At 55.5% G+C, this 24,658-nt stretch overlaps 2 protein-coding genes across 4 annotated transcripts; one reads left to right on the top strand and one right to left on the bottom strand.

Moving 5' to 3' along the window:
- The first annotated feature begins 7 nt into the window (after positions 1–7).
- mfsd4b (major facilitator superfamily domain containing 4B) lies at positions 8–4,568 on the top strand. The gene is made up of 4 exons (XM_052052677.1): positions 8–2,042; positions 2,149–2,317; positions 2,377–2,493; positions 2,764–4,568. The coding sequence occupies exons 1-4, from the start codon at positions 1,620–1,622 to the stop codon at positions 4,008–4,010; spliced, it is 1,956 nt and encodes a 651-aa protein (XP_051908637.1). The 5' UTR covers positions 8–1,619; the 3' UTR covers positions 4,011–4,568.
- rev3l (REV3 like, DNA directed polymerase zeta catalytic subunit) lies at positions 4,310–24,626 on the bottom strand. 3 transcript variants are annotated; one of them, XM_052052658.1, is made up of 32 exons: positions 23,503–24,626; positions 19,221–19,410; positions 19,053–19,127; positions 18,647–18,807; positions 18,439–18,580; positions 18,119–18,213; positions 17,711–17,815; positions 17,466–17,550; positions 15,514–15,650; positions 15,109–15,237; positions 14,767–14,998; positions 14,550–14,698; positions 11,156–14,459; positions 10,382–11,043; positions 10,210–10,295; positions 9,950–10,075; positions 9,622–9,814; positions 9,415–9,526; positions 9,212–9,327; positions 8,822–8,940; positions 8,623–8,741; positions 8,246–8,387; positions 7,898–8,142; positions 7,685–7,793; positions 7,293–7,499; positions 6,876–6,985; positions 6,654–6,768; positions 6,438–6,575; positions 6,170–6,360; positions 5,779–6,025; positions 5,222–5,422; positions 4,310–5,148 (listed from the first exon to the last, which is right to left on the bottom strand). In XM_052052658.1, exons 1-32 carry the CDS (start codon positions 23,639–23,641, stop codon positions 5,008–5,010), a joined length of 8,322 nt encoding a protein of 2,773 aa, XP_051908618.1. In that variant the 5' UTR covers positions 23,642–24,626; the 3' UTR covers positions 4,310–5,007. The 3 variants fall into 3 exon arrangements, with proteins under 3 accessions (XP_051908618.1, XP_051908619.1, XP_051908620.1); XM_052052659.1 differs by having other exon boundaries at positions 10,210–10,292; XM_052052660.1 differs by having other exon boundaries at positions 15,109–15,234.
- Between the last annotated feature and the right edge of the window lie 32 nt (positions 24,627–24,658).

Genomic DNA, 24,658 nt, shown 5'->3' with positions numbered 1-24,658 from the left:
TAATTGGTGTTTTATTTATTTGCGCGTGCTGGTGCCAAATGCTGCAACTTGTTGCCATTTGCTGATGACGAGCATTCTCAACCTAAAGCCCGCATCAAGTACCAATCGAACATGATGATGATGATGACGATGATGATGACGACGGTTGTTGTTGTTGTGGCGGCGGCTGCTGCGTTTTGCTGAACAGAACTGTGACGCGCATTACCTCACTAGTGGAAAGTGTCGAGCTGCACATGCTGACATTGCGTCCGTCCTTGAGAGGCGTCGTTCCTGTTTTAGTGTCCGAATGACATGCAGCTTGTGAAGCCTTTCACATCTGCCGTGTTGACATATTTCCATCATTCCCTTTTATGAGCCTAATTGCCTCTATTCTGGTCACTGCTTTGACCGATCGCAGATTTGCTTGCTTATAAACTGCTGATTATGTCTGCCATCGCTTTGCCCTGCGCTTTGAATGTGCAAAAGTGTATTTTGCCCCCCCACGCTTTCGACATAGGATCCGTGTTGCCCAAAGAGACGATGAGTGTCAAATGTAAATAGTTTTGATTTTTCTCTGCTGTGATTACTTCCAAGTGCCTTTAAAAAATGCCTTTCCACGGAACACGTTTTAAAAAGTGTCCGGGCTCACATGCGCTTTTCCACCTTTTGAAATCATATTTCTGATGATCTTGGAGCATTTTATGATGTATGCTTTGTCCTCTTTGTACTTTCAACTATCCATTACAGTGCGTGTGTGCGTTTCCAAGTATAGATCCAAGATTGGGTATAAAGCCAACTGCTTTCCGTCCCGTTTACGTCGCCCCCAACCTACGACAAAATGCTCAGTTGACATTTTATTTGCTTTGCCGGGTTATACCCTCTCAAATTCCAAGTATGGTTGTGATGTTGTCTGGAGCGGGATAATGTCATCGTGAAATGGATTTTATGAAAACTGTCATATCGCCGAAGTTTGGGGGAAAAAAAGAAGAAAAAGTTCAAACGTTTTCTGTGACTTTCTCCTTCTTTATCCACCCATGTGTGTCGAGTTGCTTCTTTGTCCCTGCTTAACAGGTAACCGCTGCGGGCAATTGGGTGGCAGAAATGTGTGTCTTTCGCAGTAAATGCAAACAAAAATCCTGAAAGACGGAAGAGTTGACAAATATTGATTCGTCCGCAGGAGCAACTTCATGGCGTGAGTAAAGCATAATTTGGGCTCCGTTTCCCAATGGAAGTCACGGGGATGAAAAGCTTGCGGCATTCTTTCAAACAAACACGAGAGGTCGCCAGGTTTCTACAAAGACACGGACGAATACATTTCGAAACGGGAAAGGACCAAAGAGCTCCCACTCCGATCGTTTATGAATACCGCGAGCTCTCGATACCACGTGGCGCTGCTACTTGAGATACTTCCCGACGGATGCATTGAAAATGTCTGTCATACTCGTGACGGTTACTTCGTAAGCGTAATTGGGTCTCATTTGACGCAACGGCCCCAAACGAGGGCAGTACGCCGTCGTCCCAGTTGGGGGAGTCGTCTTTGAATAGACGATCTTTGCTTGGGATTCACCTCCAACTCGCTGACGCAGGGCGGCGCGGTGCTCTTTTGCTGTCACCTCTTCACCCGCCCCGCCGTCGACAGGATGACTGACGAGCCGGGACTCGGGAGCCTTCGCCCGGTCGACGGAGGAGGGAGCTTTACCTGCCGAGTGAGAGGCGACGAACGACGCTCGGCCATTTCTAATGAAAATGGCCTTCGACTTGTAGCAGCCGCGAGAGATTTCCCGACCCGGTCAAGTGACGACGACAGCGGAGCGCCGATGTCCGCCGCAGTGAAAAAGAAGCACGTCCGCTTCGCCAGCATGGACGACGATCAGGAAGAGGACACCTTGTTTGACAAGAGGAAGGACGCCGAGCGAGGCGGTCTCAAGAGTGCGCTCAAGGCGGCCAAGAGGAAGACGAAAGCGGGATGCGGCGACCGGGTGAAAGTTGCCGGAGGGGGCGGACGCGCGTCGTGCGGCCGCCGGGTGGTCAGCCTGACACTCTGCGCATCCTTTCTGGGCCTGGTAAGAAGACATCAAGATTGCGTAAAAGTGAACTTTCAAATTGGAGCTATTGAGGCATGAAAAAGCACACCTCGCCGATCACGACCTGCGCCTTTTTGACTCTTAGGGGATGGCGATCTCGGTTATCGGACCCACGTTTGAGGACTTGGCTTCAAACGTGAAGAAGGACATCAGCAACATCTCCTACATCTTCGTCGGCCGGTCTGCGGGCTTCATCGGCGGCTCGCTTTTGGGGGGTGTTCTTTTCGACTGCCTGAACCCCAACCTGCTGCTAGGTAAGCCCCCGCTCACTTCCGGCCTCGACCCCCCTAAAGCGCTCACTTTGGCCTTGCAGGTTTTTCCATGCTGATCACTTCGTGCGGAATGTGCGCCATCCCTTTTTGCAAACACGCCCTGCTGCTCACCGGCTTCATGTCCGGCATCGGCATCTCGCTGGGGATCCTGGACACGGGTAGGACGACAGCCACGTTCCCCGACACGATGATGAGTTTTATTTTTTTTCGGAATCAACCGGAAGCGGTGTTTTGTTGACATAGTAACTGGTTGGGCGAGTCCACTTTTTAGGACGGTTCCAATTTGACTAATGTGGGGCGAGGCTGGTTGGGTCCAATCGAAGCTTCCGATTGCATCATGGAGTTGATTGGAATGCGCGTTTCCTCGGAAAGACCGCGATTGAACCCCCCCCCCCCCCCCCCACCGCTTTTGTTTTGCTATGCGGCAGGTGGGAACGTCCTCATACTGCAGACGTGGGGCGAGCAGGCCGCACCCCACATGCAGGCCCTCCACTTCAGTTTCGCCGCCGGCGCCTTTGCGTCGCCAATCATCGCCAAGGTGCTGTTGGGCCGACACGGCGGCGGCGCGGCGAGCGACGCCACGCGGCCCTTCGCCGACGGCGATCGGGCCGCGGTCCGGCCGGTCGGCGGCGGCGAGCCGACCTCCATGTGGGCCTACGTCGTGATCGGCCTGTTGGTCCTGCTCACCTCGGTCCCGTTCTTCCTGCTCTCCGCCGGCGGCGAGGCGTCCCGCGACAAAGGCCGTCCGTCCCGGGCCGAGCCCCCGGCGGCCCGCCACCACGCGGCGCTGGTGGCCCTGCTCTTCTTCTTCTTCTTCGCCTACGTGGGCGCCGAGGTGGCCTACGGCACCTTCATTTTCACCTTTGCCAAGGATTTTGCCGGAATGAGCGCGTCCCAGGCGGCCGGCTTGAATTCCTTATTCTGGGCCACGTTCGCCGCCTGCCGGGGGCTGGCCATCTTCTTGGCGTCCCGCGTGTACCCGGGCACCATGATCCTGCTCAGCCTGGCGGGCAGCACGCTGTCCACCCTCTTCCTCTGCCTCTTCAGCAAGGACAAAGCCACGCTGTGGATTTGCACGGCCTTCTACGGGGCTTCCATGTCCTCCACTTTCCCCGGCGGGATTTCCTGGCTGGAGCAGTACACGGCCGTGACGGGGCGCTCGGCGGCGGCCTTGGTGGTGGGCGGCGCCCTGGGCGAGATGGCCTTGCCCGCTCTGGTGGGCTTCCTGCTGGGAAAGATGGACGGACAGCCCTCGCTGATGTACGTGTCGCTGGGCGCGTCCACCTTCACCGCCATCCTCTTTCCGGTCATGTACAAGCTGGCCTCGGTCGGAAAAGCCCACGGGAGGGGGCCGCCCAACGACGGCGAGTTCCGACGGGCGCTGCTGGATTCGGGAGCCGTCGACGAGGAAGACGACGAGGAGGAGGAGAACGAGGCCGATCGGTGGAACGATGCCGACTTTGAAGTCATTGAAATGGACGACGCCACGAGTCTCGTCGCTTCGCCCGCTAAGTCGGCTTCTTCCTCCCCCAACGCCGACGGGGGCGCGGCTTCCTCTGCCACGCGGACGAGCGAACCCGCAAAGGAGGCCTCGTCATCCGACGCCGTTTCCCTGGTGGGGGACTCCCCCGGACGCAAACTGCTGCTCTTTGCTGACCGAGTCAAGAGAGACTGAAAACCTGCAATACCCGATTTGAGCCACGAGAGGCCGCCCGCTTCAAACCGATCTCGGACTTGGAAAGCCATCGATGGCGGCGGCCGATTTCATTGAGTCTCCGGCGATTAAAAACGAAGGACGTGCGGACGTCCACCCTGATTCTGACCCGCTTCTTCTGTTTACAAGTCAACTCGGGGCCAAGTTCCGTCCGTCCCTTTTCCATCGGCCAAAGCGGGAGAGAAAATGCCAAACAAGGCGTCGGGCCCTCAAATTGAATGCCATCCGTTTGTGCCAAGTGTCAAATTCTTCCAAAAACATTTGAATGCGACAACTTTTTATTCAATCCATTTCAACCCACAGCAACAGCGTTTTTTGTTTCTTTTGACATTTTTACCAACAACAGATATTCGGATCTCCACACGGTTTGATGACAGCACAGAGTTTGAAACGTACTTAGCACAGATAGACGTTATCAAAACAGTATTGCAACAGTCCCCGGTTAAAAAAAAAAACGACAATCTCAAATTTCACCCGAGACGAGCAAGAAGCTCAAACGAGCACGAATACAATCAAAATGGCGTCCCTCAGGAGAATGTACAAAAACAGCCTTTGAGCACTTTCAAATGGAAAACGACTTGTGCACATTAAAGTGGAGTCCCACGTGCCGTTGCTCATCGACTTGATGAATGAACGGCCGTGGCACTAAATGAGGAATATTTGAGTCCGACTTTTTTTTTTTTTTTTTGGTGTTGGGTTGGGGGCGGGGCGCCGCGGCAGCCGACGACGGCCGCGATCGACAATAAGCACGGCTCGAATGAAACGTAGAGATGCCCTATGAGGGAGCTTCCAAAGAGACGATACTTGTATAACAAATACGCTTGAGCAGGTAACGGGACACGATGGCAACCCGGCGGGGTTCAGGAGAAGCACCGTTGAAATGTTTGGAAGTCAACACCCAAACGATGACGGCGGCGGCCATTAGCACCAAAGTGAGCCGCGACACGTCGGGCGGCGCTCACAAGTCGTCGAGCAGCCGTCGGAGGTACGGCGCCTCGGAGAGCCGCCGGCTCACCCTCGTCAGCTTGTGGAGGACGGGGCAGTCCAGCGACACGCACGGCACCTGCCGCTCGCCGCAGCCGCTGCAGTTCTTGCAGATCTACGCCGGCGAGAGGCGAGCGGGGTAAGAAGGCGTCGGCGCTCGCGCGTCGGCGCCGCGCGGCCGTCCGTACCTGCAGTAGCCGGTCCTGTTCTCTCTCTCGCCGCCCGATGTCCTGCTGGAGGGTGACGGCCACGCGCTGGGGCCACGCCCGGCAGCGCGAGCACACGCCCAGCTGGGTGAGCTCGTCGCACACGGGACAGTGGAGCGTGGTGAAATACTGCCAAATGGTGCCCTTCCTCGCCACGCCCGATGAGCACCAGGCCTTCTGGATCTGGACAGAAAAGGGGATGTTGCCGGGACGTTTTTTTTTTTTTTTTCCAAAGGGATGTTTCATGTCGGGTCTCTTTGTTGAGACTCAGGAACACTTTAAAAAGTGTCATTTACTAGCATGAAGTGTGACCCGTCAGCTTGAATGTGTTTACAGTAAGTAGGAAGCCTCATCAAGATGCGACAACACGTCTCGCGAGATCAAGTTCCAAATTGTCGTGCGACTGTTTACATGGCAGTTCACCAGCAGGGGGCGTGTGTGCTCACTCAGAGAACAGCGCTTTGGTTCTCAATTAATGACCCTGCCTCGAGGGCCAAACGGGAGGGGGGCGGAGCGCCGCGGTCTCTAAGCCGCCTCACCCTGGGAAGCTCCTGGTACCAGCTGAACACGTCGACGCCAATCAGCTGGAACATGCGGCCCAGCGGGGGCAGGATTTGCTTGGCGATGTAATAGGAGGCGTTGAGGCGGAGGCCGGGGTCCTGCAGCACCTCCAGGGGCCGGCGGACGAGCTGGATGAGCGGCACGCCGGGCATCCCGTACACGATGACGTAGGGCACGCGCTCCCCCACGCGGGGCTCCAGGCGACGGTCGTACGCCATCATGCGCCTGCGGCACAACATGGACCGGGGGGGCATGACTAACGCCAATGCAAATGCGCCTGTGTTTTCCGACAGATGCAAAGAAGCTCCTCGACCGCGAAGGACAGCATGTCGGATTGGGCCCGACAAACTGCAGAAGAAGACAACACACCTGGTGAGCTCCAGCGCAGGCACGCAGGCGCCGGGCCGGTACGAGGCGCCGCCTCTGTATTCCTTGGCAAAAGTGAGGTCCTGCACGCTGGCCCGCCCGTCCAGAACCTTCACGCACTGGCGCTGAACAAACTGCTTGACCTGGCTGATGTCCCGCGTTTCGAAGAGTAGCTTGATGGAGCGCTCCAGAATCTCGAGAGGAACAGAAGAGGATCCTTCCGATCAAGAATTTCACCTTGGGATACAAGGTGTGTATGCGTCGCGCTTACCTTGGAAACGGCGGGGCAGCCGTCACGTCGGACCGTCTCGATTCCTTTGGCGTCGAAGAGCGGCTCCTTCTGGCCCAGGCTCTCGTACATGTAGCCCACGTAGCGCTTCTTTGTCTGCAGCACGCAGGGCAGGTACACCTGAGGCACCCCCCCACCCCACCCGCCCCTCGTCAGCGATCGCCACGCACGTGAATCGAGCGCGCCGCTATCCGTTACCTTCTCAAATTTCAGCTTGACCGGCTTGGGGTTGGTGGCGGTCACCGCCTCGGCCATCTCTTGGCCGATCTTAAAGGCCTGCTCTTTGGTGGCGCCTTTCAACAAGACGAACATGCTGGCCGACACCAAGCGTCGTGTTATTTTGCCGATTGACGCGCGGAGAAACCCTTCATCGCCCACGTCGCCGTTTCGGCGCAAGACGGCGACAGAAAGTGAGAGTACCTGTCGGTGTCTCCGTAGACCACGCGCGCCCCCCACTTTTTCGTGTCATTGACCAGCTTGATGGCTCTCTCCAAAGTTTCTCGAGCTTTGTGGATGATGCTGTCTCCCACCTGAAATCGCAGAAGACCCCCCCCCCCCAACACAATCCGATGACGTCGGGTTAGAAGTGCCGCTTTAGCGCTAGACTGCTCCGTGGGGCCTTTCTCAGCGCGCTTGCGCTAGCGGCTAGTTCCGGCTCGCTGCTAGCAACTGCCGCTTAAGCTAGCCCCAATTATGTGTCCAGCCCGACTCTGGCAACGGCTTATCCGGACAATCGCCAATGCGGAGGATGTGCGCGGATAGCGCGCGACCTCCGACTGGCGGCAAATGCCCCCCCCCCTCGCCCCATCCCATGACATGCCTGCTTTCGGGGCTCACCTCCACGCTGGGCATGCGTCCAGAGTAGTTGGCGGCGGTGTAGCCGAAGGTGACGTTGGCGATGAGCTTGAGTCCGAGCTGCCGAGCGTCCAGCAGCTTCATCAGCGCTTTTTCCTGCTTGTAGGCTTTCATCGAGCGCTTGACCATGATGCGCGTGCGCAGGATTTCCTCCAGCATGCTGGGAAGGACGCCTTTCCGCACCGACGACTGCAAAGAGGAGAGCAAGAGGCCCCGAGTGTGAGGCGACGGCGCTTTGAGAACGTTGCAGGTGAGACAGAAAAGGTTTTGTCCCGGGGGGGGGGCCAAAGCTGAATTGCAACTCGCATTTCACCTTCAATGAGGAGAATCGCGGTCCATTGACCTTGATCAATGTCAGTCGTGGGATGTCGTACCTTGACGAAGGCGACGCCGTTGGGCGACACGCTGATGTCGTTTCGGAGCTGGTAGAGGAGCTGCGGGGGAACGCGCAAGGAGGTGCAGCCAAACTTGAACTCGTCTGGCCTGCGACAGACGCATCGACGAACAAGGCATCCTCTTAAAGCTTGCCAAGGCCAGAGTTGTGAAGCCGCGTTTGGATTTTGGCCCCGCCCCTGTCCCGTCCTTACGTTCCCAAGTCGTCCACGTGGCCCAGGCAAGTGGAGTAGCAGTAATTGTACGCGATGACGATGGAGGGATAGAGCGACTGGAAGTCCAGGACCACCACCGAGTTGCTGTAAAAGCGCGACTCGGGCTCCATGATGAGGGGCAGGCACTGAGGCGCCCGCTGCTGCGCCCGTTGCCGCATGCTGGGCGTCACCGCGATGTAGTTGAGCGGCTTGGCCACCCGCAACATCATGGACTCCACGCGGTACTGCGGGGAGAAGAAGAAGAGAGCTCCCGCTCGGTGACTGGAGATATGCCACTGTGAATGCCCGCCTGGTTTAAAGAAAAAAATGAGAGCTTTGCCTTGGTACCTGTGAGCCTCGCGTGAGAACGTGGAAGAACTGAATCCCAAAGAGTCTGGCCAGCTCGCTGGTTCTGCCAATGACGTCGCGCTGCAGCAGAAGTTGCATGGTGCCGTGCACTCGGCTCACATAATGGTCCACCATCTTCCATCTGTCACAAACGCAAAGCAAAAAAAAAAAACGGGAATAAAACATCTATCCTGGAGAGCGACCCAAAGCTGGGATTTATTAGGGCTGAGCGATACAGCAACTTTCTAAAAAAATTCATTCCAAACCAATGGGGGCCATTTAGATCATGGAGTGGGGATGCTGGGAGGGGGGGGGGGGTAGTTCACGAGGATAAACGCTCCAAATAATCTTCGGCGTGTGCAGTGTCAAACCCAAACCTGTAGAGGTCGCTGTTGTGATCAAACCAGTCCGACAAGGTGCGGGGGCTGTACAGGGGGAAGCGCTGGTGGAGCACGTGAAAGGCCACGTTCTCATACGTGTAGTTGTTTAGCGTCACCTGGCAAGGGGAGGACCGAGATGAAAATGGCCCAAACTCGAGTACAACAAAGCGGCAAGAAGTCATGTCGGGACGCTGACCTCCGTTTTCATGACCCTCCACAGGTTGAGGACCACGCGGCCGATGACGTGGATCTCCGTCATCGTGTCTGCTCCGTACTCGTCCCTTTCTGCAGCAAAGCGGTTTTCTCTGGAGTCACCTGAGGACACACGAGGAGCCAGCCGGACAAGCGCTTAGCGGGAGCTTTTCCGACGGACACCGCGTCACAGGTCACAGGTCACAACTCACAACTCACATCTCTGCTATTATACACACCGTGAAACACAGTGCATTAAAAAAAAAGCGTAGTGAACACCAGTAGCATACTCATGTCCGCGGAGGAGGACATGAGTATGCTACCCCTCCCCCCCCGCAATTTCGTTCTGCCCGTATGTCTTTTGTGGCTGAGCGCTAACCGAGGTCCGCCTTACCCGGCACACGCGATAGCTGTTGACAGAGGTCGACCCCAACAATGGCGGCTCGCTGCAGAAGGTAACCCCACGAGTGCATCTGCACCTCGTAACCAAACAGGATGTCCGGGTCGAACCTGCAAAAGCGCACCGTAGCACCTTCACCTCACGTATGAGGAGACAAGGATTTGAAAAAGCGCCACGCTCGATATTTCGTCCCAAACCTTCTCACGAGGGCCACCAGTTCTTCAAACAGCGTCGTCTCATCCGCCGCGTACTTCACCTGCAGCCCGGTGATGCCTGACCTGACCAGCAGGGGCGCCGCGCCTCGGTGGCCTGCCCAGTTGATGAAAATGCATTCGCCCGCCCGAATGTTAGCAAACAAACGTTAAAAAAACAAAAAAAAGGTGATTTGAGTGGCACTATTTCACCTTGGCCGCGAGCGCCGTGGTCCCGATGCACCACGATGGCGCCCGTCAATCGGGAGCCGTCCGCATTGGGCAAGGGAGCGTCGGAATTCAGGCAGTAAAATAAGGCACATATGGGGTCAAACTCGGGGTCGGCTTCGAGGTCACGTCGAGTTCGCGCGTGAAGCTCCATTCCCATGAGCGTCAGGTGCTGGACCTGACACAAAAAGACAATCGGGTCATCGTTTGAGTCGCCGAGGTCAAATATCAACCGGAAGAGAGGAGGAGTTGGCGCGCTCCCTCTTACGAGAGTCGCTTGGCGCAAGATGGGCGCTCGGAGCGCTTTTCTCACCTCGTGGAGAGCTTTGGCGTCCTGCAAGTTTTGCAGGCTGACTTGGAAGCCGTACGAGTTGGCGATGCTGGGGCCTTCGATCTGAGAAGTCTCTCTCTTTGGAGCGTTCAAAGCAGCAAAATGGCTCTGTGCAAAAAACAAAAATGCACATTGAAGCGTTTGCACCCCCCCCCAAGCCATAAATGCATTTTAACGGCCATCCATGAGCGGCGGGCCGGCCCGGTCCCGATCCTCCGCAAAGTCCCATGTTTTGCTCTCACCTTGATCTGCGTGTCGGGCAACACTCTTGTCGGCGCTTGCGCTCGGCTTCCCCGCCGATGCTGGATTCTCCCACCGATGGGGTCTTCTACAGGGGTGGGGGGAGGCCGGAGGAGCGCAAATGAGGACAATACGCGGGCGGCTTCAAGCGGGAGGAAGAAAATGGCTCCTTACCTTTGGACATGGGGGTGCTGCTACATGCGGGTTCCAGATGCCTCGTCGCCAACGGCGTGCTCCGAAGGCGCTCTTCCTTCCAGCCGGGAGGGCTGCCATGGCCGCCGCGCCTTTTGGCGAGCAACCCGCCTGAGGGCGGCTGCCACGTGGGCGGTTCCGGGGATTCCGGAGAGCCGCCTTGCTCATCCTCCTCTTCCAGTTGGACGGAAGCTTCGTCGGACGGCGGACTCGGCGCCGCGGCGTCCCCCCGAGAGTCGGCATTCCGCGACGGGTTCCGCTTCCTTCTCGTCGGAGTTCGGAGGGCGGCATTCGAGTCGGGAGCGGGCGACTCCGCCTTCTTTAGCAACTGGGCGTGGCGCATCCCCTTTTGTAAGGCCTCAAACTGCTTCCTGGCTTCCAGCCACAAGTGCACACGTTGGCGGCTGGGTGCCGTTTTGCAGGGCAGGAGGACCAGTGGCTTGTCGCCGGCGGGGGAGGATGGGTCGCTCGCGGCCCCATCTCGCCTCGCCGGCGCGGACGGGCTGGGGGGGGCGGCGTAACGCGTCATGGCCGCGAAGGCAGTCTTCCAGAAACGCAGGCCCTCTAAAGACACTTCCCCGCCAAATTCTTTCAACTCCTTGACCAGTCGGGTCCCCACCGCTAGCTTGCGACCGCCGACCTCCCTAGAGGGGGGGGGGAGAAAAATTTGAAACGCAAGCACAATGTGAAGTTAGCAAGGTGAGCGCAAAATGGCCTCATTTTCATACGTCAAATTGAGATGTGATATTTTCTCACATGGGTTTTGCCGGCGCGTCGGAGGGATCGCTGCAGAAGGGCTCCTGGAAGGCGGCCTCGGATATCTCCAGGTGGAGCAGAGTGGCCGCCATCTCCTCCCTGCTCGGAGGGCACATGAGCGGCTTGAGAATGTTGGCTCCTCCCCCTGGTCCACGCGGCGCCTGGCCGGCCCTCACCTGAGAGAGCGAAGCGACGGAGCGCGGCGAGCTGCCGGGCGTCGCCTCCAGGGGCGGGCCCGCCGGAGAGCCCTCGTGGCCGCCGAAGCCCGCGGAGCTCAAAGGCGGCGGGGGGGCGGGCTCGCAAGCCGAAAAGAGGAGCTCTTTCCCTTCGCACTGAAAGTCTTGAAAGGGGCTGAGGGGATGGCAGCCGACGCCCGACGACGACGACGACGACTCGCAATCGCCGTTGCGCAATTTGTCCCAGTCCGTGAACGTGAGGCGCTCGGGTCCGTCAAAGAGGTCGGGGCTGGCGGGCTTGGCCCCGCGCCAGTCCGAGTCCCGTTTGGGTTCCTCGCCGTAAGCCGAAAGCCCGCCGGCTTTCTTGTCAAAGGCCGCCTCCTGAGCGCCGTCGCTCAAGAACTTGACGGGTAACATTTGATCGGTCAGGACGAAGTGGGTGCCGCCGTAGGGGCTGGAGAAGTGGCTCTGATCGATGGCGTTGATGTCGAAGGAATAGTCGTGCCGGAGCTCCGGCGACAGCCCGCCGTCTTCCATCAAATCGCCGGACGGAAGGGGCGGGCGGCCGTCCGGCGCCGGGGGCCGGCCCTGCTTCCGATGGCTTTTCCCAATTCCGCCTTTGCTATCTTTGGGCGTGCGGGCTTTTCTCGGGGCTTTTCCGGCTTGGCCCCGTTGGGCGCCGGGCTGAGCTTCGGCATCACTCTTTTGGGAAAGTTTCTTGAGGAGCGACGAGCTGCACGGGGGCCGAGAGAGACCGGCGAGCGGTCTGCGCCGTCGGGGGGCTGCTCTTGAGAATCCGGCGTCTTTTGCGCCTTGCGGGGGCCGTGCCCGAGACGCCTCCTCCTCCTCGAGCTTCACGCCGGAGGTCTGACAACCGCCACGTTCTAACTTGGGTTCCGGAGACCGGAGCGTTTGGTCTCGCTCGGCACCTTGATTTGCCAGCTTTTCAGACGGGGATGAGGACCCGACGTCTTGACTTGCGTCCAGATTTTCCTTTTTGTACGGCCGTCCGGCTCGGGGCTCGTCTTCGGAGGTGTTTGTTTGTGGGACAAAAGCCAGCGCCTTCCTCCGCTGTCTTGGAGGAGCTCCGGCGCCTTTTTTCTCTCTCTTCACGCGTCTCCTTATGGGAGCCGTTGATCTCCGCAATGCGTTCGGAGCTCCTTCGGTCGACGGCGGCGGCGTTTGTCCCGCAAGACCGAGACACGGATCGCGCAAGGTGCTCAGGAGTTGCTTTGGAGTCATGAGAGGGTCTGTCGGAGACCAAGAGCGAGGGGACGTCGCGTCCAACTTGGCGTGGGTGGAGTCCGCCGGCCGCCGCTCGTGTGGCAAAGCGGGGAAACGCCGGCGCTTTTCGCAGCCCTTTGATCTTTTTGCCCGATCTTCACTTTGTCCGACTCGAAGTCCGGAAATGCCGTCGAGTGTTTTTTTATTTGAGGAGTTGACTTTGGACTTTGCTTTGGCTTGTTTTTTGGCCTTTGGCTCAGCGACGGGAAAGCGGACGGCGGTGGACTCGGGCACCTTTGGCCAGAAGTCCTTCAGGGGCGCCAGTTTGCCGTAGCGATCCAACTTGTCTTTTGTCAGCGTCACCCTCTGCTCTTGGCCGCTGACTTTGCTCATTTTCACCAACATGTTTTTCTCTCCTTTGAACCTGTTGATGATGATGTACTTGATGATGACCGGCGGTTCCTTCTTGCGCCGTTTCTGCTCCCGCCCGCCGTGGCCGTTGCAACCTTTGCCACGCCCTTTGACGGCGGCGCCCAAATATTCACCGTCGCCGTCGCAGGGCGTTTTGCGTTTGGTCCTCAGCGTGTATTTGCCGCCCGGCAGGGACGAAGCCGCGGTGCAGGTGACTGTGGTGGCTAAATCTGGCAGGGGCTCGAAAGCGTCTTCCGCCGCATCTTCAGCTTCCGCCGAGCGAGCGGGCGGCGCTTGCGGCAGTTTGCCGAGGGAGGGCCCCGCCGCGTCCGGCCGCTCTGGGTTTTCCTTTCGGAGGGGCTCGCCGACCAGGGACTCGGGCCGCACCGGGTTCTGGTCGCAGACCAGCATTTCCGTGTCCCCGATCCCCGGACGATCGGGCGTGACCGAGGTACGGCCGACGCTGACCCGGCCGTCGGAGGCGCAGCTTTCGTCCACGTTCGATTTGTCGCCGGGCCCCGCCAATCTTTTCTTATTTAATTTGAGCCTGGACCCACGATTGGCGCTCCGTTCCATTTTGCCGCGGGCATCCGGCGGCTTTTTGCCCAACGCTTTCTTGCGGTTGAGGCAGTTGGAGAGAATGATGCTGGGGAAGAACTTGTAGTGCGCCTCCTGCTGGGCGCCGATGGTCTTTTCCGTTTTATTTTCCTGATAGTCCTCGTACCGGATTTTCAGCTCGCCCACATCCCCCCCCTCCGGGCCGTCTTTGCTCATCTGGCCCTCCCGACGGTTGGGAAAGGCCTCGCTTTCCAGAGTGGGCGGCGCCGAGGAAATGGTCCTCAGGAGGGGGCTGCGCCTCTCCGACTGGCTCAGGTCCAGGTCCGTCTTGGTTGGGCGGTTCCTCAGCTCCGAGTAGCAGAGGGAAAAGGCCCGGTGGTTCTGAAGGACGGCCAGGCAGTTTGTCTCGGCGGCGGCGGCGGCGGCGGCGCTCTTTCGTCTTTTTGTCAGCTGATCGTTGTGGAACTGGAAGCTCTCCAGGTCGGCTCCGTCCGACGCTCGCCGGTCGTAGCCGAACGGCGGGCCGACGTGGTCCTCGTCGTCCACGCGGATGGCGGACGCCTCCGCTTGACTGATTGTTTTGCAGGGGACGGGGTGTTCCACCGGCGGGATGGAAGGAACTTTGGCCTTCACTTTGAAGCCTGTCGAGCATTCGCTGCCGCTCTCCTGGCCGCTCTTTGACCGAAAGTGTTTGTCGAGCGCTTGCTCCTTGTCCGGCGCGTGCACCGGGCCGCCGTGCTCCGGGCCGCCGTGCTCCGGGCCGCCGTGCTCCGGGCTGCTGTGCTCCGGGTGTTGACACTCGGGAAAGATCTTGGCTGAGGAGGGGGCTTCCAGGCGGACGCTCTCTCCCGGGAGGTGACTTCTTTTCATGATCATCTTCTCGGTGACCAGAAGGGAAGACTGGCTTCGGGAGCCGCTGTCTGTTAAGGACGAATCTGGGGAAACGGGACCACATGCAAAAACGCCAGCCAGTCACTTTTCAAAAGTCTCCAAAGTTTGGCCGTCGCGGGCTCGAGATGTCTTACCGCTGCTCTCATCCGCCGCCCCGTCAAATTGGGGGATGGACAAGTTAGCAAATAACGAATTGTTGGCGCTCCACTCCATGTCGTCGTCGTCGTCGTCGGAGTCCCGATGCTCATCGCCGACGCCGTCCTGCGCCTCCTTGCCGGCAGAGCTGCACACGGAAGGATGGCGGATGAAGCCCAGGTCATTGCACTCATGCGCAGCGTTGCGCAACCGCACCTCGCAAAAGGGGGGCTTTGGAGGGGCTCGCTGTCCCATCGTTGCGACATGGTCACGCTGAGCTGCGCCTCTTCCTCGTCCAACTCGGGCTTGGCCTCCTCATCGTCGCTGTTGTAGTGGCAGCTTTGGGTCCCCGCCAGGGACCGCGACTGCGAAGCGGGCAGACCGGCGGTCCCGCCGTCGTCCGCCAAGCCCGCCAGCAAGTCAATCATGGCGCCGTCTTGGCTGCTATCTGGACAGTGACAACAAAAAGACCATTTTGACATCAACGTTGACGGTTAGTGAGCAATGTCATCATTCGATTAAAATGTGATTTGAGAAGAATGTGTTTTCTTCACGCACCTACTAAAGGTGAGCGGTTGGATGCCTGAGAGGGCGCTAGGAAGCTCTGACTGCTCTCCAGGAGACACAAAATGGCCTCCTGGTCCACAAGGGCCTCCTCCGGGATCTTGCCTGGACTGCTCACAACTTCTAGGGAGACCGTCGGAAGTCACAGCGAGAATCTCGGAAGTAAGCGACACCACAAAGCAAGGAGAACGCCCACCTCCCGGATGCTCTGCGACCATTCGCGCTCAATCACGGGAAATTGCAACGGAAAGGTATTAAAATCTCACCAATCGGATTCGCGTCGGCGTGAATGGCAAACGTCTCGTATTCGCTTTTACAATGGACGCGCTGGCGTTTTTCGGCGACCGAAGGCCATGACTATCTTTGACTTTTGAAAAGAAGAGCGCGCAGCATCTTGACCTGGCTCGGAGTCCCGGTGCGCCTCCACAGCCGAAGCGGGTGGGCACTGCGCTTCCTCCGGTGTCAAATGGAGAGACGAATGCAGGGTGAGATCGCCGAAAGCCTCTCCGTCGTCACTAACGGGGGAAGCCGGCGTCCTGAATACAAAGGGAACGTCCAATTTGTGCATCGCTCGCGAGCGGCAAAAAGACAGAAATAGCAACGGTATGCCTGTAGGAATGGCTGCCATCACGTGACGACCTTCCGGAGGTGCTCATGCGCTCACGTTTTTTGAAGGCTCCGGGATCGTGTACGCGGGCGGTGTCGGTGTCGTGTGAGGAAACGGGCGGCTGTGCAACTGGCTTTGTGTTTGAGACGTTGTACGAATAGAAAAAGGGGCCGGAAAACAACCGGCCGTTGGCCACACTGCTTGTCGACTCCAATTATTATTCGCTAACGCTTCCCAACAAAGTCTTGCATTGAGTCACAACCGTGTTCATGTTGATGCCCCCCATGCAACCTGGTTAGGAGCACATTTGGACAAAGTAGATTGAGGGAAAGTGATGAAATGGAACATCAAGTCGCTTCAAGTGCGCTTTTGACTCCAGGCTCATTATCAGGCCTCAAGAGGAAAGGGCTCCGGAGAGCGGCTCTCTCTTCATTCGTCTGCTTAATGACTTTTAAAAAAAAGTGTCGAGGGGAGGAAGTCTGCCTGGTGTCAAGAGACTACGCTGCTGCGGTGATTAACATGTTGGGCGATCATACGTTCCGGTCCGCATAAACCACCGAACACAAATGATGAGTGTACGGCTATACCAGAAGCGTTCTTTTTACGCCCCGGGCGAGCTGCTCTTATTGGCACGCCAACACTTTCGTGGACTGAAGAAAATAAAGGACAATACTTTCAACATTTGGGATCATGCGTGTCGGTCCTGTGAAAAGTTGCTTGGAATTAAGAAAATAAAAGCTGCTTTCAATTTTTTGGGGCACAACTTTTACTGTGAAATTTGTTGACGGCGTGCGTGCGTCGTTTACGCACAGGTGCGACGGCCGAATCAGCGTCATTAGCGGCAAGTCGTCACGGTCATGGCCGCCCATGAACCCCCCACCCCCACACACACACACAAAATGTCAAGAGGGACGCTAAAGGCCGTGGTTTCAAGAAAATACGGACTTTTCAACATTGCTCGACTGAAGTCAGAGGCGAGCCGCGCGTTTAGTTAGCGGCGAAGGACGACAACGCGAGTCGGCACGACGAGACGCGGCGTGCGGAAAAATCCAAACAATTGACTGAGGCCGGGAGAGCGCAGCTTCCCGAACATTTGCTAGCGACCCTCGAAAAACAACAAGGCCCATTTTCAGCAAGCTACGCGCGGCCCGGGAAGCGGCAACCGGGAGCGGCTGTGCGATATCGCGAGGAACGACGAGACATTTTCCGAGGAGGAATTCGTCCCAAAGAGTGCTCGGTGGACTAACAACAAAACAAGTTCAACGCATCCAGGTACAGAGCCCATCTTCTCACTTCATAGTTTGCCGTTTGGGACGAATAATGTCGTGAGTTATGTGACGTGATTACTGTCAGATTGTGGCGTCTTCGTGGAAAGTGAAGCTCAAAAAGCCTGCTTGTGTTCATGTTGCCCAATTGCAATTGTTTTTGCCTCATTTGACCGATCACCGGCCGGAGCGCAGAGTTCTCTGTTAAACCAAGCAGACTTTCGACCCGTTGCAGTCACGCCGTATGGTGGAAATCTGGAGTGGATCGCAATGTTTGATTTTTTTATGGGCACGATACTCCACTGATTGATTCCACTGAGGGATCCAAATATATGCGAGAGCCTGCAGTCGATGTTTCCTCAAAGTGTCAATCGCGGGGCATAAATTGTGTGCTTAGGTGGCTAGAGTGGCATACTTGGCTTTCTTTGATTGAAATCCCCAACTATTGGTTCCGAGCCCAAGACGATGGCGGAACTTACACGTCAAAGTCGTTGTCCTTCAGAAGCTGCTTGAATCTTTTCAGGAAAACGTGCTCGCTCTCAGTTGAAGTGGCAAACGCGCGCTCTGCAAAACGGAAGGAAAAACAATTCCAAATGTTTTTCCACAGCTCAGATTCTTACTCGGACACCAAATGGAGTTTGGTCAAAGGCTGGAAAGAGAACAGCATCTGCTTTGGTGACAAAAGCCGTTGTATTTCCGACTTTTCTGCTCACAACATGCTGACCTTGCGACTCCGGGGCTTCGATTTGAGAGTCTGCGTTCTTTTCTCTCCTCCGCTGCTTCTCGTCCTCCCAGATTGCTTGTAGGCCGGGGTTCCTTCCGATTTGATCTGAGCAGGTGACGCCACGTCGGCGAGAAATGTCGGGGACAAACAAAAAACAAAAAACGGCCACTTTAACGCCGAGCCAACCTGCGTTTACAATTTCAATCGCGATGGGCCGACTTTCGCGGACAAGTACGCGATTGGCACGTGTCGATCGAGGACTGCCCAAAGTGGGAATGTTGGTCTTTGTCCGTCCGTCTCATTGGTGGAAACGGTCGGGTGTGCAGAAAGTGACCCGGACGAACGCGGTTTATGCTTTTGGCAATTTTGATGACAAAGAGCCCTTTTGATTTTCCCGAGCGCGCTTACTGTCAATCTCGAGACGGTTGAGCACATCCACGGCGACGGCGTCAACCTCCAGCTCGCAGGTGCTCTGCCTCGCCACCTCATCCAGGACGAGGGAGCTGCAAAGAAACGGACGGCACAGCATTTTGACAAGTCCCAACGGACATGGTGGAGATGCCCGATTTTGACAGTTGAAGCCGCGACGGAGAGCAATTCCAATTTGAACAGGAACAAGCCTGGGAAATATGGATTTTTAAAAGCGCGGACAGGAAGTCAACTCAAATATGGCGTTCCCAGATCCCCTCCTCAACTTATTCCTCAAGCGGCGGCGAGCTGGGACCCACCATGGAATGGAATTCTCTTCCCAGCGGCCAAAGGTGCCCCCCAGGGTGCTGTCGCTGAATTTGGATGTACACGGGCTCTTGCGGGGACTGTCGCCGGAATGAACGACGGGGGTCTGCCGGTCCGGGTCTGCCGGCGCGTGCCCTGAAAAGTTTGACATTGATTTGGAGGTCAATCGGAGGACCGAGACCCCCGACCGTCGTCCCCTACCTTCGTTTTTGCCTCGGCGGAACTTAACCGCCGCGAGCTTCAACAGGTTCATGCCATACAGGTTGTAGTCGATGAAAAGCTGCAGCAGGTATGGGATGTGGCCCTCGTGGGGCTGGTAGATCTTGTTCATCACCGCTCCGCTCTGCAACAGTTCACAAACCCTGCCAGAAACGCAAGGTTGGAGTCAAAACGGGACGCCGTTGGAGCGCTCTCGATGAGACCGCGGAAGCCGCTCAAGTCCGTTTTAACAATTCAAAGATATCGGCGAGTACGCCGAGCGCAGGGAAAAAGGTGGTTTTTGCTGCTGCTTTTGGGACTCTTTGACAGTTGCAGGTTTAGTTTCACGGTTCGGCTGCTCCCGCGAGATCTCATTCCCGAACGTAGTCGCGTCCCGTGCGTAGCTTACCTTTTGACCATCTGAGGATTGTACAAATAGATCTTCATAAAGCGCTTCTCCTTGGCGTGGTAACCATAGAAAGGCCTGGAAGACGGACGGCGCAGTCCAAAGGTCTCAGAAGAATCGGCAGCGTTTACGGGCCAACGTTGGATTCGACGCCGTCGTTGGGCTACTCACATGCCAGAAACCAGCACCACCTTGAAGATGTGCTGGACCTCGGAAGCGGGGTTTCCCATGGCGACGTTGAGCGCTCTGTCGATGCTGAAGGCCACCAGACGCAGGTGCGCTTCCGGCCGCTGGCCGTCACCGTCGTACGGAATGTAGATGTACGGGAACACTCCGTGAAGATGGAGACACGTCTTCTGACCTGCGCGACAGAGCGGCGGCGGATGATTAGCGCACAGCGGGACATTAAATAGACGCCGGTCACCCGTAGCGTTATGTCAATCCACGTATACTGTCCCCCAAAGGCGTTACTCGGAATTAAGAAAAGAAAAGCGACGGGGGGCTAAAGTAAAACGGGTCATTTGCCAGCTTTTGCGTAGCATCAGAGGTGGAACCTCCGACCTCGGAGCACGTGGTTTCCATGTTACCTCAACTGAACCAGTGCGCAAAAATGTGAAACATCAAAGTGGGCATTTAGGCCAAACACTGGCCACGGGCACAAGCAGGACGTACGCAAGAGCCTCTGTGCAGATTGGCGGCGGCATCCTTATTTGAATCGCGCAGCATCCATTTCTGTCCATTACCGTGGCAACTTAGGACAACTGTAAAAAGACTTCTCGCTCCCCGTTGTGTGCTGAGCTAAGCTAATGGCTAAACTGCTGGCTAGCCGCTCAAGCCCCCCACCCCATCCACCTCTACCCAAAATGAATGAATGGCATTTCCGTTCATTTCAATGGCTAAAGATGATTTGAGATCCAAGTGCCTTGAGTCACGGATCAACTTGAACTCGTATCTCAAAGCCCCGTTGGACTTTGAATGATCCAATAAAAAAAAAGTCAGTCCAAAGAATGATGCCGTGGAAGCATTCAGCTGGAAGGCTTCAAAGGAACAAAAGACCCGCCGCCCGTTTACTTGCACCCCACCTACATTTGCCCCCTCTAATGACCACCCATCTGAATGTTAAGCCATGCGAGTTGGTGGGCTGTAAAAATCATTTCATCTGGAGGATTAGAAAGGCCCCGTTGAAGCTGAATGCAACAGCGGGAGGGTGCAGAGGAGGATAGGGGGGGGTGAGGCTAAAGGCCGAACTAGCCCCACTTGTAAACATGTTGCTTCAAGCCAGCAGGACAGGCCAATGGGCCGACACGACAATGGCTTCAATTGAAACAATCCCATTGGGCAAAAGTAGCCGCCTCTCAGCGATGGCCTTTTTAGCAGCAGATGTACAGAAACGCACCGCAGCGATGCTATTTTTAGTCGCGAGAATCCCCCCCCCCCGCTTTGAATTCGGCCTACCCTCACTCTCTGCGTACGTCGCGATGGAATTAAAATTTGATCCAAACGGACCCGTCGGTCTGCATTGCAGTCCCGGACCAAAAGTGCTATGTGGACACCGGTTTGGCTGTGCGCTGGTGTTTATTTTGAAAGGAAACGGCATGACCATGTTTGGAGGCGGAAGGCAAATATCGGCTAGAATGCACAGAATGGGGCTAATGCATTTCAATTTTTTTTTTTTTTTGTTAAATTGTTGAAGTTGGCCAGGCCGGTGGTTGACCGGTTAGCGCGTCGGCCCGGCGGTGCCCGAGAATGCAATCGGAGCAGAAATGGGAACAGGAACAGTCCTTGAGTTTCTAGAAAGGCGCCCACAAATAAAATGTATTATTATTATTATTATTATAGTCGTAATGAGCAGGGGAGTCCTTTTGAAACTTCCTATTATCCTATTACAGGATCCATGAAGAATTCCTTTGGATGGCATTAAAGGTTCCCCCGGGGTCAAAGCCCGCCCGCCCCCCACTTCATTCCTCTCCCTGCTGCTCATTCACTTCCTCTCCCTCTCGCACGTTTGAGCAACCAAAACGGGGCGCCTCCTGCTATCACCGGTTGGAGTCTACGGAGCAGAACAAAAGCAAAAGGCCGAGAGATCCGAGAAGTCAAACGCACGGACGTGGGGCGGGGGCAGCATCCGGACTAACTCCAAGGCTGATATTGACGATTTTAATTTGCTGTTCTTTTCGGATAGAAGTGTGTACGGACACGGCATGCTCAAACTGGTCGCACGCGAGATGCTAGTTCCCCCCCCCCCCCCCCCAAAAAAAAACAGGACGCGGGCATTGAATTACACAGAGCGGATTGACTGGTGGGAGTGTTCACGGCTTAGGTCATGGAAGGACAAGCGAGTACGAGGTCTGGGATTGCAGCCAAAGCCACGTGGTGCGGAGCAGATGCACAGGCCAGAGAGCGCAGATGATCTAAAAGGAAGAGTTTATGTGTTAAAAATCTCGCCTGCGGGGGCCCTTTGAAAAGAAAACGGGAGAATGACGGCCCACAAACACAAAGTCAATGCATTCATGTGGGATCACGCTTACAAAAGTGTAACAACTTGACGAGTCCGAGTCCCAAAAAGCAAAACGACTGCGAGAATGTTTAAACTTGTGCAGCTGGATGGTGTGGTGTGTTTAATCAGTGGAAGCCTTTAATCTTCTCATGAGAGACTGGCGTCCGTTTGAATCGCGCCGCATTGTGGAAAGGAAGTCTGGCCCGGATCAGAGTGGCATGCAGATGAGCAATAAACTGCCCCTGATTTTATTTAGCCATGTCGAAAAGAAAATGGATGCGACATGCTTCCTTTGAGCTGCATGCAAATGGAAAAGCTAAGCTAATGTGCCTGCTTTCCATTAACGTTTTGGGGACTGTCGCCCCTGCCAACATGGCGGCCACATTGGCACGTTTGTTAGCCTGCTCTGTACATCTGTGACAACAACGGCACACCCTGGAAATGCGGCCAATCCCTGAACTAACAGACTTTAACAACCACTGTTGCACTTTGTGGTGCTAGCCAATATTTGCTACGGTATCACACCCCCCCCCCTCCCCATCTGCAGGCTTTCCGAACAGTTCAATGCAAAAGGTCCTTATTACCAGCCAAAGTAAGTTATTCAGCAGTAGTAAAGGGCTCAGCGCAAACATTCCATTTGTTAAAGCAATAACGCTCAATATGTCTTTCGTGATGGTTGTTTTTTCCTTTTAAAATCATTTAATTGCTTGTGTTCTACTGTGGGGTGGCGACACAGTTTTGCGTGGCTTCATTAACCAGTCGGTCAGCGCATATTCGATTCAAATGGGCACAGTTTCCGAAAACATCCATTGTGATAAAGCTCGCAGCAATAATTTGAAGTAAGATTATTTGCGGGACCGCTCCGCGCACAGAGTGCTCATCCCTGTGGAGCCGATCCGTCGGGTCATTCTCTTGAGGATGCGTACCGCGAGACGGGTTTATGCTCTGACCAGATTCCTGAGTCGCCACCTGTTCAAAAGGGTTACGCAGGATGCGGCAGACAGAAAATGATTTGATCTGGGATAGAACGGAGCTATCGTGCGGGAAAATAGAGCAGCAAAGGGAGAGGGGTTTATATTCGGTTATATTTCGCTATGTTGCTATTGTTGGGCACTCTTCAGCCAAAAATAAACGTATGACATTTTCAGAAAGTCAAGAGGACATTGTCATTTCATCTAGGTTATATTATCCTCTCGTTGTTTTTAGTCCTAGGCTAACTACTGTTGATATACAGTAAGCACATTTTCACTTGACAGTACTGTAAGTGATGTCATGGACTAATATATTCGGGGTCGTCCATCTTTCCGATTAAAGACAAGTCCATCCAGATTTCCATGCACGGGGTGCCATACGATTCAAGGATGGTTTATTGCCAAGTGGAATGATTCCTTTCGATTTGATGCACTCGTATACAGTATATCTTTGAAAACCAAACCGATGCAAATTGGTTTTTGTAACCCTCCTTTTCCAGATATTACGTGCATACATAACACATGTACATGTATACACATGTAATTACACACGCATCGAGAAATTCCAAGCTATGCCTCCTCTTTGAGCACGTACAACGAAATGGCAACATACAATGGAAATAAAAACGTCCTATTAAAAAGCACTGACAACCGTCGTAAAATGCGTAAAAGGGAGGGGGGGGGTCTCCCCGCTGCAGGCAGAAAGCATGCGCGGGATAGCAACGGCGCTCCACGCTTTGCAACAATGTGCAACCGCCACGCACCCAAATGATCGAAAACGACATGACTGTGTGGAATACTGTAGTCGTTCCACAGTCCGCCTTTCGTTTCGTTGTTTGCGTTCTCGTGGTGGGGATGGGGGCGGGAGGGGTCGGGGCGCGTGCAACCCACAGCCCTGGCGCGATCCACGTCTCGTGCCGCGTGGTGTAAGGCGAATGCAGCACCGTGGCTTGTTTGACAAAAGACGGACAATTCATCGACCGACCTGCGGGCGTTGCTCCAAAGATCCGCACCACGGGCACCCTCTTCACGTCGCTTTTCCTGAACTCTGAATAACGCACGTCCAGGTCTGTGATGGGACTTGCCAGGTAGTAGTCTGCGGTGACGATGCGTACGGCAAACATGACTGCTTTGGGCTGCTGTACAAGAAGCAAAAGATTGGGGGGAACAAAACAACTGCTAGGAGTCCATTTGTGGACAAATGCTCGACTACGAGATGAGAAGAGCCGACTCTGGTGCTGTCATTTCTGAAGAACGGCGGCGAAGCGCAGGGAAAGCCCGGTTGTCTCCAAGGAAAAAAAACACGAACAAAAGGTTCCGCGGCGCCAAGGCGTCCAAATAATCCACAATTAAGATGGAGCTATGACAGAGGGGCCACGGCAAATCGGACCCTCCCTCGCCGTCGGCTCCATGTTCCTCGGCGACTGTCCTGTGATATTTTAACAGTACATGGTGTTTTTGTTTTCAGCCAGGAAGACGTACTCCCAGCCTTCCGGTATGCGGCGTCTTTCCCAAATCACGAGTTGGAACTAGCCAAAGCCGACGGCCCCCCCTCCCTTGGCCTCGACTTCCTTATGAGGCGACTACCCGCGGTGCCCGATTACGGCGTGACAAGCGATACTGCAGAGGAATACAACTTCTTGTGCTTACTTTCAAAATAAAACGACCGTAGGCTCTATGATGGCATAAAGACCGAGACACGCGACCCTTTATTTTGAAGGGGCGTTGTCTGACAGAGCTTCTCACACAAAGTACGTTGGAATGTTGTCGTTCGTTCGATGTCCTGCTAGGACGCGATTTGTGCTCCCTACTAAGACGATTTAACTCACAACGGCCGTAAAACGACTTGAGCGCACTACAAAGACCGACCGACTCTTCCTTAGAGACGTTTTTTTCCCCGCACAGCTGCATATGTCTGCACAATAACAATACGTTACTAACGAGGCGCGACTGTACTAACAATTGCGTACCATTCCTACTACAAGTGGCATCGAACGTCGCACTAGCTTCACCATAGTACAGTAGCTGCTGGTCGTTATGTAGCAGCAAACAAAGCCCCAAAGCATCCGTGAGTGGTCGCCAGTCATTATTAAGCCATATTAATAACGAGAAAGATGCGATGTCTGACATGAGGAAAGTTG

The sequence above is a fragment of the Hippocampus zosterae genome, chromosome 19, assembly GCF_025434085.1.
Source record: "Hippocampus zosterae strain Florida chromosome 19, ASM2543408v3, whole genome shotgun sequence".
In the NCBI taxonomy this organism is placed as follows: Eukaryota; Metazoa; Chordata; class Actinopteri; order Syngnathiformes; family Syngnathidae; genus Hippocampus; species Hippocampus zosterae.
Note: the sequence above shows the minus strand (reverse complement) of the source record. Positions and strands in the feature narration are given on the sequence as shown.

What these genes read in the sequence shown, in the direction of transcription:
- rev3l (XM_052052658.1), bottom strand. Translation starts at nt 23,641, where the DNA reads ATGTTTGCCGTACGCATCGTCACCGCAGACTACTACCTGGCAAGTCCC. An exon ending in AATCCTCAGATGGTCAAAAG is followed by an intron (nt 18,808 to 19,052) that starts GTAAGCTACGCA and finishes CGTTTCTGGCAG; the next exon opens with GGTTTGTGAACTGTTGCAGA. An exon ending in GGAGGGTCATGAAAACGGAG is followed by an intron (nt 8,742 to 8,821) that starts GTCAGCGTCCCG and finishes TCCCCTTGCCAG; the next exon opens with GTGACGCTAAACAACTACAC.
- mfsd4b (XM_052052677.1), top strand. Translation starts at nt 1,620, where the DNA reads ATGACTGACGAGCCGGGACTCGGGAGCCTTCGCCCGGTCGACGGAGGA. An exon ending in GCGCATCCTTTCTGGGCCTG is followed by an intron (nt 2,043 to 2,148) that starts GTAAGAAGACAT and finishes TTTGACTCTTAG; the next exon opens with GGGATGGCGATCTCGGTTAT. An exon ending in GCTGGGGATCCTGGACACGG is followed by an intron (nt 2,494 to 2,763) that starts GTAGGACGACAG and finishes GCTATGCGGCAG; the next exon opens with GTGGGAACGTCCTCATACTG.